General features: G+C 46.5%; 1 protein-coding gene across 1 annotated transcript in view; it reads right to left on the bottom strand.

The window, feature by feature from the left end:
- The window catches only part of ARIH1 (ariadne RBR E3 ubiquitin protein ligase 1), a 51,482-nt gene extending 33,098 nt beyond the window's left edge, over window positions 1-18,384 (bottom strand). Inside the window, exon 1 of the mRNA XM_064721985.1 lies at window positions 17,907-18,384. Coding sequence (XP_064578055.1) covers window positions 17,907-18,269 — 363 coding nt within the window. The 5' untranslated portion in view covers window positions 18,270-18,384. The remainder of the gene's footprint in view (window positions 1-17,906) is intronic.
- Window positions 18,385-19,223: the final 839 nt, after the last annotated feature.

Genomic DNA, 19,223 nt, shown 5'->3' with positions numbered 1-19,223 from the left:
GCAGAGCTGCAGGAGTCAACCACAGCACCCACCCCAGTGAGAGCTGTGCCCTGTACCTCAGGCACACAGGGATAAAACACCACCAAAATTATTTGCTATTTCAACACCAGTTCCACTCCAGCTTTGCACCAACCCTCAGCCATCACTCTGCACACTCATTCTGTAAAAATTAATGGAATGTCCAAATCCTGGGTTGCACAGCACTGGGAAGTCAGGGGCTCTGTCTGCCTCCTGGTTTGGCACACAGGATTATTTCCTCCAACCACACACACACAGATTAGTTCTGAACAGGCTCTGTTGCTGCTCAGACGGGATTACTCCCGAGGCTGCGAGAGCATGCTCCTCCTAAAGCTATTTTCTGTTTACAGAGATGAATTTTCCTACAGAAAGCAGCCAGGGAGGACAGAGAGCAGGGGAACAGCCAACATGCTCTCCTCCAAACGTGGTCTGATGAAAGCTGAAACAGCAGATCTCACTTACAGCAGCCTCCTATTAAATTTTGCATGTTGGATTGCCTGGAGCCGAGGGCAGCAAGCCTGTTGATATCCAGATAGGAACAAACCCGAGGAAAGCAGCCATTTTGTTGAAATTCTCTGGGCACTTCAAAAGATTTCCTAACAAAACATTCCAAATAAAGCTCTGCCCAGAGAGGAACACCCTCAGTCCTTCAGCAGGGAATTTTTTTTTTTTTTTTTTTGGAGCTAACAAAGCAACCAAGTCCCACATATGCTTCAAACAAATTCCACTCCAGCACAGCTTTTCACTGGAGGTATTTGCATTTACTGTCCTTATCTAGGTTGCCATGCTCCAGCACACCAATGCAAGCAGGAGATACAGCAATAGGAAGCTCTACAAAGGTCTGGACTTCACCAAAGAAGCATTATTAATTCAAATAAAACTCCTTAATTTAATAGAATTTAATTCAACTGGAAGCTTCATCAGTGATAAGAGTTAGAATTCTTTTTGCTGTCAAAATAAGAAAGTATGAATCGGAAGGAAGACTCTGGATGCACTTAAATGCATAAATGAATTATAAATTAAATACTATTAGAACATTAGCTTGAATCAGAATTTCCAAGCAGCACAATTTGCTGAATGACAGTTGGGAACACTTGATCCATTCATGTTTCCATCCATCAAGATGAGCTGCATGGTTAATTCTTGATGTTATTTCAAAGAAAAGCACATTCTACAGTTCAGCTTCTCCTCACATGCTGGGAATCAGTTCCTGGTTCAGTTTCAGCATTTACTGCAAATAAAAACCATTTAAGAACAACTTAAGCTCAGTTCTCCAGCAAAATCCTTTCTCCTGGAGACACGATATTGATAAATTCTTTGTTTCTTTCCACATCAGGGATGGTTTTGTTTTCTACCCATGGTAGCTTCTGCACTCCAAAACTTTTCATCCCAACGGCAGCACCTCCATCCCAGTATCAGAGGCTTTTACAGCAATAAGGAATTGATGCCACTTCCAGTTGGGTTTTCACACAATTGCTTGGCACTTGTGAATCCAAGCAGATTCAGAAACCCTGACTTTGCCCAAGCCTCAGAAGTCTGCAGAGGGTTCAAACCTCAGCAATGTCCACTGCTGTATCCCATGGGGACACCAGGCTGGGTTTACATTTCCCAGCACAAGGAAACCCAGGGTTTCACATCAGCTGACAAGACTGAGGGCTTGGCTCGGTGGAGGAGCAAAGAGTCACCACAAGCTAATGCTGGTCTGAAGCCAAGCAGCACAAACATCTGTGGCACTGGGGACACACCACCACTGTCAATATTTAACCAGCCAAACCCCCAGTGCTTGCAACAGCAGAGCACCAAGTGGAAACTCCTGCTGCCCAGCATCCCCAAGGCTTGTCAATGCACACTGTGCCATGGGAGAAGTGCTGATAAATAAACCTGAGCTCACATTTAATGGCAGTGGGGAGAGGAGAAGGAACCCCACCACGAGACTGTGACCAACACCAGGCACCAAAGAGCTTCATCACACAATAACCAAGGGGTACCACCCAAAATTCTGCAATAACCTGATGTCTGCTCTGCTTGGACCCTCTGCTCTTCACCTGCACCTCTCCCAGCCCCACACAGATAAACACAGATATAAAGATACAGCTAGAAAGGGTCTTAAATCAGCTTTTAACAGATCACAGTACAACTGTCAGCAAAAGGTTTGCACTGCTCTGCAAGTGGACTGAGTGACCTTCATTTGTGGAGATCCATTCACATCCATTCTTCCAGGAGACAATTACAGGAAATCTTACAAGCACAAAACCTCATTTCTAGCAGCTTAATAAAATTCCCAGGAAGCCAGCACAGAAGATGAGATCCAAGTGTTGAGTATTTCCAGGACATGATCTCAAACTTGCTAGTTTTTAAACACCACCAACTGAGCACTCGGAGAAGCTGCTGGAAAACTTCCGTGTAATCGAATATTCCCTGGCTGGATTACAGGCAGAACATGAGAGGGCTGCTGTGAGGAGAGGACAGAGCTAAAGGACTCCATCTGCCAAGCCACCCGTGCTCTGTCCCTGTGCCATCCCCTGGGGTTGGGGACAGCATCACACCATGGACATTGCTGCCATTGGCCATGTCAGGGCTCACAGCACTGGAACAGGCTGGTGGGTCTCACATAGTCCTCACCTTCCCCTCAGAGATAATAACAACATCAGAACTGCTCATTCTCTGTACCCCACTGAGGCAGTGGTCTTTGCATCTTACTGAAGCCATAGCAGAAGACTGGAGTTAGAACTCTAAAACACCTGAAAATTTACCAGTTTCCTGCCATTTCCACATAACTCCACAAGAAGCCAGGCTACTCCCTGTGACTGTTGTCATCTGCTGTCCTCAGTCTGGCATTTGCCTCAACTTCAGCACTGATCATCTCCTCAGCTCCCTACATCCTTCTTCATCTCCTTAACCTCCCTTCACACATCATCTCCTAATTCTGAAAATTAAGTTTTACAGATTTACTGAATTAGTACCATTACCTGATGGCACCAAATGGTATCTTGATCAGTTTGTAGTAACTTAGGTGCACTTTACTGACTGTTTCCAGCTCTGATGAACATACATTCTTCTAGCAGGGGAAGATAATAAAAAGCAACTTCAGCGAAAACTCTATTACTTCAGTTAATTGGTTCAAGAGACAGAAATGAAGCAGTCAGCTGCTTTACATTTTCTCAGAGCCTTTTGGAAAGCTTTCAGGTTAATGATTAGGAGCTGCAATGAAGAGCCATTGTCTAATAGAGCTTTTAAAAGCAGAAAAAAATACTAAAGCAACAATTCCAGGATGAATTAGCAAATTTGGAAATGCAAAAACTGAATTTGCACTGTAATACTTCCAAATAAAAGATGGCATGGATTCACCCTGCTGCTCTCAGACGACTGCAGAAGCTCCACCACCAACCCAACACAAATTAAAAACGACCAGGGAAGGTCTCTTCCAGCATTTCAGCTATGCTCACTTCCATAGCAGGAGAGCTAGGGTTGATGACAGGACACAGAGAGATTGACCCTTATTTTATACATTTAATCTGAAGAACACTTTGGTTTCTACTTCCTTTTGCTACAGTTCTGGAGAATAAAGCCCATCCTTAAAGAGGAAGGACCCACAGATCCTGAGCTGATGTTCTACTGCCCACAACAGCGCTAACACGCAAAGGATTGCTTTCTTACTGGTGTCTCCCAGCACAAGAAATCCCAACATATGAACAAAAGCTCAGCAGAGCTGGGCAGACAACACAAGCCCCAGCTCTGGTTTCTGCAGTCTGTGCCGGGTGGGAGCACATGGGTGCCAGCGTACGCTGCACAACGGCTTTATTCAATCCTCAGCCTCCCACTCAAGGATTTGCAAAGACTTGCCTTAAAAGAGTAGGAGAAGGTGATGGCATCATTTCCATATAATTCTCCCAGTTTACTATTTCAGCAGCCCTGTAATATCTCCCCATCCGCTGAGGAGGAAGCAAACAGCCCCCAGTGCTGCAGCCAGGCTGGGCACGAGGGGAGAGCAAAAACCCTGCAAGTTTTGGCTACCATGGATGTAAAGAGCTTTTATGTTCATCCAGGTAAACTCCAAGTCCCTGGTAATCACCAACTTCCCCCTCAAGTCAAACCTTTAGTCAGCATCCAGTGCCACAGAGCTGCTCTGACAGGATGAGACCCCATGGAACAGAAATGGATACTCAGGAATCAATAGCAGACCTCTGTGTCCCCATCACAAATGATGAATGATGCACGGTCACCTTCCCTGCTGGTCAATAAAACACCACTCCCACAAGCAGGGACCACAAAACATCTGAGCCTGCTTCCCTCCTGACACCACTGCTCTTCCAGACCTCCAGGGTCCATTTTTCCTTTTCTATCCAACATGATCCCAATCCTATTGAAATTCTAACCAGTGTCCACAAAGCATATCTGAGCCTGCTTCCCTCTTGACACCACTGCTCTTCCAGACCTCCAGGTTCCATTTTTCCTCCTCTATTCAACATAACCCCAATCTTATTGAAATTCTCACCCCACCACATTTAGTTTGGACCCACCACATAGTTACTGCACTCATGTCATATATGGGTCACAAATGTTTCCAGCACTATCAGACACAAAAACTTGGGTTTTCTCCAGATCACAAGCATCCCTAAGGCAGAAAGGACATCATTAGATACTTTCAGTTCTATACAGTCTCTAGGCTACACACAGGGACAGTTTCAGTTCTTCTCTCAGACCAATATAACAACTCACTAATTCCTGGCTTGAATAGAACACACTGTGTTGTTTCAAGAGGAAAGCAAAAGCACATTTTGCCACAGAAAAAGAACTCTACTGAATGAAGGCAGTGACTGACAGTAAGTACCAAAACACCATGGCTTGGCCTAAGAGCACTGATCAGAAATCTCTCCCCCTGCACAAGATTCCAGAGAGGCCAAGGAAGACTCTGGACACCCAGAACAGCTTAGCTATGCACCAGCTCTATTTCTGCCTGGGAGATGAAGCGACAGCAACTTGGATTACGATTTTAATCTGAAATAGGGCAGTAACTGGGCAAGACCAGACCAGTTCAGAAAATATTTATTCAGCAGTAACACAAGCTCACACAAGCACTGGCTCCTGGACTCGCCACTGGAGTCAGTGATGGAAGCAGAGTGACCAGACACAGGAACTGGCTGGGCAAAGGGGGTGGCAGGTTTATTTTAACACAGACAGGATCACTGTGTCACCAGACAGCTGAGCTGGAACAACCTGGACAACAGGGACTTGCTTCCAAGAAATCTGTTTGTCTCAGGCTGCCAAAAGCCATGTGTCAGGCACATTAAAGGTGGGTGTTCCCATATCAACAGACCCCCAAATCTTCGTGTCCCAAAGACTGTAAAGCATATTGGGGTACACTTTGATGCCAGGTACAGTCAAAGGTCCCATTTTTTCTCCATTATCTCACCAGCTATGAAGAGCAGGCCCTCACCCTCTTCACCCCAATGTCTGAGGGCTGTATTCACCTGGCTTACCAAACAGCACATCCTGATAGTAAACTGTGGGAATACTGCCAGTATCTACTACCAAGTGTCCTCAATGCAGCCACGTGAGCCTGACAGAAATACACTTTTTTATAAAGGTCCTTTATTAGTCCATGTTGGAAAGACTGAAAGTGGCATATGTCAGGCCAGCTACCCATCAAGCTGATAAAAGGAAACAACCCAAAGCACATTTTTCATGTGCTGTCTTCAGTGACTCAACTCCTGAATGAACTGTGCATTTCTGGGAAGGCACAGGTCTGCTGATGTGAGCTCCAGAAACTGTCCTGTTTGCAGGCAGAATGGATGGTAAAGGAATAAAGCTGAAAGATGAACTGCACATCTGCTTTCTTCCTTTGCATCATTTTGTACAAGTCTTCTGGAGCCTCAGAAAAGCTTTCCCTGCTCTTTCCCCTCACTCCAATATGTGCTGGTACATTGACTCTGCTCTTTCACCACCATGTGCACAGCCAGGGCTGGCCCAGAGCCAGAGGCACCCAAAGGGCTGAAGGCACAGCCTGGCATTTGTAAATCTGTACAAGAGTGGCACTGCTCCTCCACACCAGCGAGGAAAACTGCTGGCTCCTTCCTCCAGCAAGAATTATATGGAAATGATGCCATCACCTTCTCCTACTCAGCTCTGGCCAGGGAATGATTTCCCACTTAACAGCACCCAGCATTTCATGGATTCTGCACACCTTTAGCACAACACAACTTTGCTTTTGCTGCTTTAAGCACATTCAGAGGCATCTCCCAGACCAGGGCAGTGTGAGGAGGCTGCTATGAGCAGATGAGTGCAGGAAGTATCAGAAGCAAATTCAAGAAATAATGATACCATGATATACTTGAAATGTTTAGAAGAAATCAGACAAACTCTAGGAGGATGAAGGTATTTTTCTAATCACAGTTGTACTGAGAAGGGTAAATTCCCAAAAACTTGTGGATTTTTTTCCACAACCTATTTCCATGGCAGATCTGTCTGTAGGATCAAACATTCAGAGGCATCACCCAGACCAGGGCAGTGTGAGGAGGCTGCTATGAGCAGATGAGTGGAGAAGTATCAGAAGCAAATTCAAGAAATAATGATACCATGGTATACTTGAAATGTTTAGAAGAAATCAGACAAACTCTAGGAGGATGAAGGTATTTTTATAATACATACATATGTATTAGAAATTCTAAAAAATTCTAATACATCACATATGTACTGGGAAGGGTAAATTCCCAATAACTTGTGGATTTTTTTCCACAACCTATTTCCATGGCAGATCTGTCTGTAGGCTCAAACATGTGCCATGAAAACAACTGATTTTCTCAGCTAATTTTTGTAAGTTCTCAGCAAAGGGCTCTCCAATTGTCCTTCCAGGGTGTCTCCTCCTCAGACAGCGTGCAAGCAGAGGCTCAGCCTCCAAGGATGCTCAGCATCAATGTCTCTCAAACACTGCTGGTTATGTCTCAGGTTTAGGTGATCTGACCTGCTTTTGTTACTGGGCACTGCTGGAGAACACCTAGCACAGGGTGCTTGGGCACAAAGACACATGAGTTGTTTAATATAGAAGATTTAATCCAGCCAAACTCTGTATCACCTCAAGACAGCCACTGGTGATTCCTAAAAATCACAGGATAACCTGACTGTGAACAGAGAAATCCCCAGAAATCCCCAGACTCACAGCTATTTGGGGGAAATAACTCATCATGCAAAAATCTGTGCAGTCTGTCCTGAGTCCTGACTTCCAGTTCAGAACATTATAATTAACATTTTCCAACAAATATACAGACAGGAAAAAGAAAATGGTAAGGGATGATAACTTCTTCCACCAGCACAATGAGGTGGCACCCACAAACTCCTGCAAGTTAAAGATCTACCAATGGAAGTAAACAAAAGCCATCCCAATGAATAACTTCTCTCATGGCAATGGCCAGGTTACCTCAAAAATATTTGGATACATAGTCACTGGTGGCATGCAAGTGTTAACCCTTTCATCAACAGCGTGACTACTGAGAAAAATAGGCTTGGCACAAGAATTTTTAGCCAGGGACGATTTACATGAGTATTTCTGGAGAACAAAAAAAAATCCTTAACATTTTTCTAGCTTCTCTTTCCCCTCCAGGCCCTAGTGAGGTGAGCACTTGGTACTTTTCTTCAGTTCCCTGTCCTTCATTGCTTCTGATTTTGCCCCTTCTTCAAAGGAACACCCATTTTTATGGCCCATTCCTCTTCACTGGGGCAAAGAGGAAGTTTTCCCATTCCACAGAAGCATCACCATGCTCCACAGTGTTTTAGGAAAGAAAAACACACATTCCTCAGGGTGATTTCATCTGCCCATCACAGACAAAATATGTTTTAAACACTCAATGTCACCCTGACAAACAGGCAGGAAATCCATTCTGGTGATGCCTATGCCTTAGTCAACAACTCTCAATCAAGAAAAAAAGAAAATTTAGCCATCTTAAGAAACTCTTTAGGCCCAGGAAACTACTGCCAATGCAGCAGTGGCTTGGGGATGTAATCTCTGGCAGCATCTTGACGCTGGCAGCAGCCCCAGCGCAGATGTGGTTGTGGCTTGTACCACTTCCCTGCAAAAAGCAGCTTTACCTGCAAAAGCACTTTGTTCTGCTGGCACAACCTGCATCTGCACTTGGAGAACCTGCCAGCATCCTTTTCCCAACAAGCCTCTTCTAGCTGGGATCATTTTTTAATGATGACTTTGCAGTTTATTTACCACACTCTGCTCATTTATTCTTACTTAGTTTTACAGCCAACAAAACACAGCCCTGGCAACACGTTACTTTCTAAGCCGGGATTTCCGCTACAAGAAGTAATTTTGCCTCTTTGTACCCCAAAATGTTTTCCTCCAAGGGTTCTGCAGAAGCCACCTTTGAAGAAAAGATAGTCTGGAGGCATGAGGAGTTTGGTAATCACTTGTTCACTCTTGTTCCCAACAAGATATACCTCGAAGTCTAACTGCAGTCTCTAATTGCTGCAGGTATTTTTAACCAGCTACCTGAGCTCCCTGGAGTTCAGAGAAAATAGTCTGGTGGGATCTGATACAGAAATAGCAGAACACAAGTCATACAGCAGTGGGGGAGAATGGGAAACCTCCAGTGTTTTCACCATTTTCTTGTTTAAGGGCTTTAAAAACTTGCCTGTACACAGACTTGCACACATTTAATCAGAAGTGTTTCTACAGCTGTTGAGTCAAACCAGCAAGGAGGTGCAGATTCCCTATTCCCTTTTGGTAGGGAATGGGAACAAACCTGGACGTGCAATTTTGTATTTGATGGACCAGCTGACAAGGATATCCCTTGTTCCTCTCCCATTAAAATATTACTGTCATCAAGACATTGGGCTTCTGCAAGAGGAAAACCCCACCTAATCAGCCCTGCCTTGGAACTGCTGTGCAGGGCAGCAAGAGGAATAATTACACTAATGACTGGTGAATAATTGAGTGCACTGAACAGGCTGGCACCCAGCCTCCTCCAAAGCCCAGTGCTGCCTGCACAAACCCCCTGGCAAAGGACAGCAGGGAATTACAGCAGGCACACGAGAGTGACACAGAGCCCAAACTCTCCCTGCAGAGAGCTTCAGCATCCACCATCCCTACAGACAACTCCAAGTCTTGCACTGCTCCCCTTCTAGAAGTTACCATCCCAGCCAGACACGGTTTTGTGCACATTTTGAAGCATCAATTTCAGCTCTATTAACAATACAAATAAGGAGATTTCAAGCATGTCATATTATCAAGTAAAATAAAGAGACTGGTTATTACAGAACAACCTAATGCATATCTAAAATCACCTTAATTTGCTCAGATGGCCTTTCAGTCACTGCAGAAGTATTACAAACTATCAAAACAAAGACATCAGACACATTATTTCATCAGATCTTCACACTGTAGAGAAATTGTTAATTTTTTTTATTGTTATTTTATATTATAGTTATTTTCATCTATGCACACTAGGTGAGATTTTACTCTGAGGACCTTCCAGTTTACATTGTTGCTCCCAGAGGAAAAATTACACAGCTAACTAAGAGCTGGAATGCTGCTCTTCCTCCCTTTTTATTAAAAAGCTGCAGTTCAGCCTAGTTTTAATACACATTGTCTAACAAAGCTCTGTCACTTCCAAGCTCCTGCTCTGGAATCCAACCTCAAAACATGGCTCTCCCACACTCTTCTTTTCACACCATTCTTTTTACTCCCTATTTCTCAAATGCTAGATTAGCAGGATAAAGATAACTAGGAGTTAACTCAGCCTTAAGGTTTCTTCCCACACAGGAAAGCTCATTGCAAGGGAGACTGTTTATTCATGTGAGTCCTCCTGGTTCCCCCTAATCCCTCTCCACATTTCTGTCTGCCAGACAAAGGAATGCTGATTGCATTTGTGTTTTGTTGCACAAGAACACACCAAGCCCACAGTTACCAGCTGCAGAGGGCATCAAAATTTTGAAAAACTCTCCAGAGCTCTTTCCAAAGTTAAATATGCACTTCTAACTAGATGTGCACACAAAACAGACCACAGAAATGTTGAGGTGTGGATGCACATCCATTTCTTTGGCTGACAGAGTTGAACAATTCAAAGACCATCACTTCTGGTGCCTTGAACAAAGCTTGGGTAAGAATTGCAAATATTCGTTTATAAAGAAAACCTTTGAACTAACACTCAAAGAAGTCAGTTATTTTGGCATTTGACTACTTTTAGGTCCAATTATACAGATTCTTCTGGTTCTACTAAGTTTTTACTGTGTCTTCTCCACTTTGAGAGGACTTTAACTGTGCCCAAGTAGAACTCTTTTGAGCAGGAACTCCTACTCTATCCTGATTATCTGCTGGGAAACAGAGTTGAGAGTCTGCATCCCTCATCTGGTGAAATCACTGCAACAATCACAATTTTTCTGAAGGCAATAAGCAAATATCCAAGCTTTTAATTTCAAACATTGGGATGATCTTCCTTCAGCTCTCAAATTCCTCAAATCACAAAGCAATGAAAGCTTCATCTGTTGTGAATTAAAATGCACATGACAAGGCCTATTTGTGGTGTCACAGTGCATGGAGAGTCCCTCCCCTCAGACCAGGAAGCCTCTCACACCTCCATGCTTGAGACACTGTACTGTCCCACAAGACCTAATTTTGAAGCAGATGGCCAAGACATCATCCTTGCACTGCTTGAGGTGCCACATGGTGCTCTAACATATCAGTTTTTAACCAAGGAAGATACAAAACCAGGAATGTTTTAGAAAGTACCATCATGTGCCAGTAAGTGGGCACCACTGGAAACCACCAGGAGAAGACCAAGAAGCCCAGCTTTAGGTAGGTTGTACACTCAATTATTACCAGATTACAGCAAAAAGCCACCTGCTGTCAGGGCTCTCAGCTACTGCCCTGTGCCCAGCAGCTGCATTTGGCTCCTCTCCCAAACACATCCACACAGAACCACAGGCCTGGCAGCAAGGGCAGGCACCACACCTCAGCCATGGAGCAGCTGTGCTCTCCTCCCCATGCTTCTCCAGAACACATCCCTCCACAGCCAAATCTTTATCTCTCCCTTTTTACTAGGCAGTGGCAATGCCTATCAGCTCTGTGCTCCACCAGCTCCCAAAAGTTGCCCCAAACTCAAGGCAAGACTGCTGGCAATGCCAAAATGCACCACAACCACCCAAGAGGCTTTCACAAGGGCTTAACTCACTTCTTCCAAGTGACTTTGCTGCTGTCAGAAGCTATTTATGTCAGGTTTTGGATCTGAAATGATTCCCAACATCTGGAAGAAGTTCTCAGTCCTTAAAAGCAAGGAAAAGTCTCAATGCCAATGGTTCTGTTTGAGTATTGTGTGGTTCAAACCCTCACCACAGTGAGCTGCTCTGAGTACCAGAGATAGCGACCTGGCATTGCTGCACCCCCTAAACAAGGGGTCACTCCTGCAAGAGCCTCTGCACCTACACGGGCATTCCAAATTTGGGAAACAAACACACCTGTGAAGTATAAACTCAGTTACACCTGAAACAACTACTGAGGGAAGCCCTGGATGGCAGTTTTCAAAGCATTTATTTAAACAGTGCTTCCATCACAGCTCAAGATCACAAGCTAAGAGCAAGGCAAGGAATTCCATTCAGGCCAAGCTCAGGGTTTCCAACACTCCCAACACCAAACACTTGGGATGGTGAAGATATTTAATATTATCAGCATTTCCATCATCAAACTACTGATTTTTCCCCAGCTGAATGCCTCATCCCCTCAGAGCCTCCTGCACCAACATCCCCCAGGAAAAGCCAGCAGCCCTCTCCCAAACCTGAGGCATCTGCATTCTGGGCTGGGCTCAAATGCACCATTTGGCATTACTGAGCACCTACAAACCCTCCCAAGGTGTTTTACAAGAAACCAGGCTGCAATTTCCTTGCAGTTGCTGCAGCTCCTAAATGACTTGATGAAATCAGCAGCATTAAGCATTTGTGTGCACCCAACAGCCTCCAAACATCCTTTGTGGCTGTCAGGGATCCAGCACAGCCACAAACAGAAAACATCACTTACAATACTCAGAGCCTGAAAATTACACAAGTACCAGAAATCTGGAGGACCCTGGAGTTTGGGACTGAGATATGTGGAAAGAACTTTCAGCTTTCTCAGTTACAGACAAATTTCAGGTTCTTTTCCCAGTTAAACAGATTTCCTAAGCAGAGGAATGAGTTGCCATCTTCTCCAGGAAAATAAAAAAGGCTCCTACAAAGAAATTCTGGATGAAAACACTGACTTGCTGTTAAAACAAGCACAATGTGGAGATCAACCATCACTTCCTTCAACCATCACACCTGACACCAACAGCAGAAGCACATTCTCATTTGTTTCATTAATGGAGTAAAGGGGAAGAGAAATTAGCTTAGAAATAGAAAACTGAAAACCATTCAACAGGTGCCAAAGACACAGGACTGCCCTACATTTCCAAAGGGCACTGGAGCTTTGGGGTTTATTTGCTGTTAGAAACTTGAACTCGTGCAAGGTCAGAGCTAAGGGGTCAGAGCTTGGGACCAGTATAAGAGGTGAATCCATGGTTTGTTTTTAATGATGCTTTAACACCCAGAAATATCTCATTTTGCATCAAGTGCAGTCTCACAGCTTCCACTTTATAGCAGAAAAATCCTTCTATTTTGCACAGCAGGGATGGTCCTGCTCACTGAAATTAAACCCACAGGGAACAGCAACAACTGTATTTACTATTTAGTTTTAGCTTTCTGGAAATAAACATTTAAAAGTAGCTCAAAAAAAATTAGTGTTTTCAGTTTCACTTTGAAACATCCCAGAACACACTGATTCCCATCTGCACCCCAAGGCCTCGAAGGAAAAGGCTCATTGCTGAGATTTTGGGAAAACTACATTGAGACAAAAGCAACCAGCATCAAATGTTTTCACACATGGCCAACCACAAGATTTGCATTTGGCCTAACAGAAACATAAAGCACAAAACAAATGGGTCATATTTAAGTACTAAGTTGAAATTCCTCTGGAGACTTAACAAGACTTTTCTACCTGGTAATGCTGAAATTTAAAATAATATTAAAAAGAAATTCTGTTATACTCAGAATTACATGTCTTGGCAGTCAGGAACAGACACCATGTCATTTCCAAAAGCTCTGGAGTGATTGCTTATACAAGATTCCAGGAATGCTTTGTCACAATCAAGTTTATTCCATTCCTTGGAAATATTAAATGCATTCCTACCATAATGAAACACCTTATAAACACCACGTGACAGAAACATGAGGTTTCACAAAGCATTTCCTCCCAGCATCATAACATTCAGGCCCCTGACATGAATTTCATTATCAAATAAGTAACCACACAAGGAGCTTTGCTAATGCACCTCGGGCTGTGAGAGGAGGACCCGGATGGAAGCAGCTCCAGCCTCCAGTGCTTCCACCCCCAGACTCCCACCTCATGCTTGTCAGGCAGCTCCAAGCACTCCCAATTCCCAAGATGTCATCTGTACCATTAAATACAGCTTTGAGCACGACCCTGTACTACAAGCAGCAATTCCTGTTGCTCACTGGCAAGTCATCCCTGTTTTGGGCAATACCTTTGCAATGTGCTGCCCACAGTTGGCTGAATTACACCAGCATTGGGAAGATTTCCTAAGTTCTGCCTGAAAATCAGGATGGTTTGTCCAAGCAAGTGAAGCCACTGTTGAACAAGACCCCTCCTGTAACAATGGGTGTGCACTTGTCATCACAGAGCTCTATTTAACCAGGGCTGGGAACTCCAGGGGGCTCTGGGAAAAGCCATTCCTCAACAAAGAGGGGTTTTTAACTCCTGAGTGGTCTGGGGTTTGGGAATATTTTAATGGCAAAGCTTCTACCAGCAAGGAGCTCACCTTGCTTCCAAAGAAGTCATCCAGCTCCACTGTGTAAATGAGAAACCTGTACTTGATACAAATACTCTGATGTTACATCTGACCTGGTCTGCTCTAAAAAAAATCTAATTTAAAGCCTTTAATCAAAAGAAAAGGTGTTTTTGAGCTAGACTAAGTTTTGCTGGATCCAAGAAGGGTATATCCTTCCAGAGAAAGCTCAGGTCTGAAGCTCAACATGCTCACAGTCATGCAGGCCAGGCACAACACCCAGCCACATCCAGGATCCTGATCCCTGCTGTGGGGTGGGGAAAGAAAACAAAAGGCTCAACTCCTTTTTCTGCCACCTCACAGCTTCATCCCAGTGTTTTCAATACCTCCACATTACAAAGTCCAGGAAGAATGGATATGGTCAGTGACATCACAACAATGTCATTGGAATGCTCCAGAAAAAAACAGGCAAAAAGGGGAAATTAATCTCACCTGGTAATACTGGAATTGCACAAGGTTACAACACAGCAAGGAGAATACTGGGCCAAGCCAGGCTACAGAGAAACATCATGTGCTCTACTCAGAGCAGAAATAAATATGCCATTCTAAACATTTTTCAAGTTTATTTTCAGAAAAAAATCTAGAGCAAAAATGGAAATAGCAATCTGATATAAGAAAAAAAAAAGTGGCAGTGGATTATTTGGACAAAAGTTCAGAGAGGAAGAATATGGAGAAGACATTTAACTGTGGGAAAATACCTTTGGGAGGAGAAGCCTTTTGTTCCACAGCACCTCTCTGTCTAGGTTTTTACAGTCCCTTGCTAACTAATTCTGCCAGCAGCTGGAAAGCCACCAGAAACCCGCCTGTTTACTTAGACAACTAAAATTCCAAATACCATGGCAAATGGCTCTCTGCTCCACCTAATCACAGGGAGAGGATGGGAGGGATACTCAAGTCTCAGCCAACCCACAGCACAAGGTTAAGGGGTTATTCATACCCCTATTTTTGCATTTGGAGAGCAAGGGGAATTCTTGTTGTGCGACACATGGAGACAAATCAGATTATGAGCATAAGTGCCAAATAATGTACAAAACCACCATGAAACACCTGAAATCCTGCTTATGCTCAGACAAGAAAGAGAAGTGTAAAATATTCTGAATATCTGAGACGTTCTGAGACCTGCCTGGTTCACTGCAGGTTCAGTGGCCTTAGGGAGGCCAAGTGATAAGAGTTTGGCACTGAGCAGATGTCTCCTAAAGTCCATTCCACACTAAGGGGTGAATCACAGGCTCTGTGAGGAGTAACTTAGCCACAAATTAGCTCCCACTTCTGCAAAGTCTCCATCAGACCAAATCCCTGCCCTGAAAAGTTCATGGTTTTTCTCACACAGCTTTTATTTGGAAATGACCAAATGGATGGGAGAAAAAATTTAATTTAGACCATTCAACTATAGCCCTGTCAGCTAATAACTGCTCAAATGGAGTGTTTTAATACAGAGTTACTACCTGCCATGGCTCAGATACCTCCTTGCAAATACTCTGTGGCTCCCTGTTCCATTTTCCTTTCACTACAGCTGCAAAACAAAACCCCACTTATACCTTACACTGGATCATCAAAAAAAATCACTCATCAGAGAGCACAAGACCCACAGCTGAAGTTTTCAGGCTGCACATTACATCTCCCTTGAACAAATAAGTTCAAAGCACTCAAAAATGTAACCACAACCATCACTATTTGCTCCCAAGAACCCAGGGCAGACACACACGGACCAAAGCCACCAGTACTTGACTGGAACAAGTGAATCACAGCTCAGCAACCGAGGATCCGCAGCAGGATCCCGAGCCAATGTGACTCCAGAAAAGGTTTACTGAACCAGAAAAGCAGCAGCAGCAATCCTGGTTGGGTGCCAAACACAAGGAAATAAACAGAACAGAGCCCTGGAAGATTTCAGCAGCAGCCACAGGAGTGAGGATGAGCAAATCCTGAAGCATCGGCCAAAGTCAGGCCAGTTACCTCAGAAGAGCCCAGAAATGTGATGGCAGGAAATGGCATTTAACAGCCACCCTGAGAGCTTTCCTACCCTCTCCTGAGGCATTCCAGGCCCTAAGCTGGTTTTGGGCCCCGAGTTTACCCAGGATATTCTCAACAGACAGACTTGGGGCACCCTGCTCTGCTAAAGCAGGAGGAACCACTGCAAACCCAGGCAGGAACTGGAGCAGGAGAGCAGCCAGGGAAGGTCGGGGGTGGTTCTGCAGAGCCCAGCACACGGTCAGGCCGGGGATGGGGCAGCACAAGGGGCTCGTCACCCCAACCCATTCCTCTCCACTATTTCTGCCACTCACAGGTCGAGCACACAAGTCAAGCAGCTTCAGGGCGGTGTAAGAGGGGGGCAAATCCACTCAGACCAGCAATCAGGACCTTCTCTAACAAATTAGTTCACAAAGAACGTGCAGCTGAGTCCACCAGCCAGGCCTGGAAAATGCAGGAGCACTCACAGCTCCTCACTGGCAGCAACTTTTCCACCACTTGTCTTATGCAAAGATAAGGAATATGTCAGAGTCTGTTCAATACAAACAGAATGGGACATGGCCTTTGCAATCTTAATCATTAAACACAGACTCACTATTTTAATGGCTCTTTGAAAGAGTAAAAAGCTGAAGGTCCCAACTGTTTGCATGTCTGCCTGCCAACTGTTTCCCTGCCTACATCAGGATCAATAACTGGGAGCAAAGAAACATCCCTGTTTAACCATGAGATCTTCTTTAACTGCAGGGTAATCAGCTAATCCGGGCAGACTCCTTTATTCAGCTTTACATGGGCAATGCTATCATTAAAGTTATAAACTTTAATTTGACTCAAGGAATGCCATTTGCTAATTTAGCACGCAAATATTTTTACAGCTGTTTGCATCAAGCTCCATATAAACTACAGAGGATTTATAGCACATAAAGGAACATTTTAAAGTTGCTGTTACAGCCACTGCAGAGCACAGGACAACTGGAGAAAAAACATTCACTGAGGCATCTCGTGTTTAAAGAGATTTACCAACACACACAACCAGCCAAAAAACTGCTTTCTGGGCACTGGACCCCTCAATATTTAATATCCACAGATTTCTCATGCTATTCCCGTTGGCATACTGGACAAATAGTAACAACTTCCTAATGACTCTAAGTAATAGTAAAATAAACGGGAACTAAAGAAATCCCATCACCTGAAGAAAAGTGAACTGCATCGGGAACTTGATGGTGAGCTGGAGCCAAACCCTGCCACGAACATTTTAGAAAAGGATGCTAAACCGCTTCAATGCCTTGATTTTTTTCCCCAAAAATTTAGGAGGCAAGAGATAAGACGTAGATACTTTGAGTCAAAGAAGGTAGATGTTCTTTCAAACTCTATTTCAGTTTTAAAGAGATACGCTTAAAAACTGAGGGTAAAAAAAGTTACGGTTGTGAAGGGATTGCTCGTACCCCTCCTGGTCTGTGCTGGAAATAAACACAAGGTTCAACCTCTGTGTGTGGCGGGGGGAAGGGAAGGGAGACGGCAACAAAACCAGAGCGGTGCCTCTCCTGGAATTCCAGGGCTGGCCATGGACTCCGCGGGTTAGCGAAGGAGCTGCAGGAGCTACACCCCGCCTAACACCGTGAGGACGGAGGGGAATCAAGAAAAAAACACAGATTACGGCCCCCAGCTCGCAACCACACAAAGAAACAGGAGCCCTTTCAGTGCCAAAGGCCTCGTTCCCGACGCTTCCACAGCAGGAAGCGAGATCCTGGCCGGGCCCGAGGGGCCTCCCGGGAGAACGGGGGGACGAGGAGCCCTCTCCACCCCAGGGTGCACCGAGAGGAGTCGCTGCCCCCGCCCCTCCAGCGTCGGAGATACCGAGTTGAGCCCCCTCCAGCCCCGGGGGGTACTCAGGAGCCCCTCCAGCCCCGGGGTTACCGATAAGTGTGTGTGAGGCCCCGGCCCGCGGACGCGCCGGGCCCGGTGCCCGCAGGAGGCCGCTGGCCCGTCCCGCCACCCCCCACGCCCCTTCCCCGGTGCGTCCCCCCCAGTCCCGGCGCCGGGGAGCCGCACCTGGATGACCTCGTTGACCTCGCGGATGCACTCCACCATGTGCTGCAGGATCTGCTCGGCCGTCAGCACCTCGTAGCGATAATCCTCCTCCTGCTCGGGGCCGCCGCCGGGGCCCGGTCCGCCGCCCAGGCCGCCACCGCCGCCGCCGCCGCCGGGGCCCAGCCCGCCCGTGTCGCTGCCCAACAGCCCGTCGCGCTCCCCGCCGACGCGCAGCCCGGGCTCCACCAGCTCTACTTCGCCCAGGTCCAGATTATCGTCGGGCTCGTCTTCCTCCTCGTCCTCCTCGTCCTCCTCCGCGCCGCTGTCCTCGCTGCACTCCTCGTCCTCGTCGAACTCGTAGTTGTACCCCTCGTCCGAGTCCATGGCGAGGCGCTGAGGGAGCGGCGGCGGCTCCCGCGGCCTCCCCGCGCCCGGCCCCGCCGCCGCCGCCGTTGGCCCCGGCCCGGCCCGGCCCCGCCGCGCCTCAACCGCCGCCAACAAAGGGCCGCGGCCGCCGCGCTCCGTCACCGCGCGCCCCGCGCGTCACCGCCGCCCGCCCGCGCCTGCGCGCCCGCCGCCATCTCACCCCGCCCGCCGCCGCCGCCATCTTGGGTGCGCGACACGCCCCCAGCCGGCCCCCGCCCGCCTCATGCCCGCGCCGCCATGTTGAGTGTGGCGCGGCGCCAGGGTGGGTGCGGCAGGGAACCAGCGCGGAATCACCGCACCCACCGGGGTGGAAAAGACTTCCGAAAGCATCCACTCCAACCTGAGACCCAACACCATGCTGTCAACCAGGCCACGGCACTGAGTGCCACGTCCAGTCCTTCCCTGGCCACCTCCACGGATGGGGACTCCACTATGTCCCCCATCCAATGCCTGACAACCCTTTCCATGGAGAAATTTCTCTTGATGTCCAGCCTGAGGCTCTCCTGGTACAGCTTGAGGACATCTCCTCTTGTCCCATTTCCTGTCCCCAGGAAGCAGAACCCGGCCTCCCCAGCTGTCCCCTCCTGTCAGGGAGTTGTGCAGAGCCAGAAGGTCCCTCCTGAGCCCCCTTTTCTCCAAACTGAGCCCCCCAGGCTCCCTCAGCTGCTCCTGCTGCTACACAATATTAAGTGGTTGGAAAGGACCTTAAAGCTCATCTCATTCCACCCCCTGCCATGGGCAGAGACACTTTCCACTAGTCCAGGGTGCTAGAAGCCCCATCCAACCTTGGACACTTCCAGGGATGCAGGGGCAGCCACAGCTGCTCTGGGCACCCTGTGCCAGGGCCTCCCCACCCTCACAGGGAGGAATTCCTCCCCAGTATGGAACTTAAATTTTCCCTTTTTCAGTTTG

Source organism: Zonotrichia leucophrys, chromosome 10, assembly GCF_028769735.1.
Source record: "Zonotrichia leucophrys gambelii isolate GWCS_2022_RI chromosome 10, RI_Zleu_2.0, whole genome shotgun sequence".
Classification (NCBI taxonomy): Eukaryota; Metazoa; Chordata; class Aves; order Passeriformes; family Passerellidae; genus Zonotrichia; species Zonotrichia leucophrys.
This window is presented reverse-complemented; position numbering and strand designations above follow the sequence as displayed.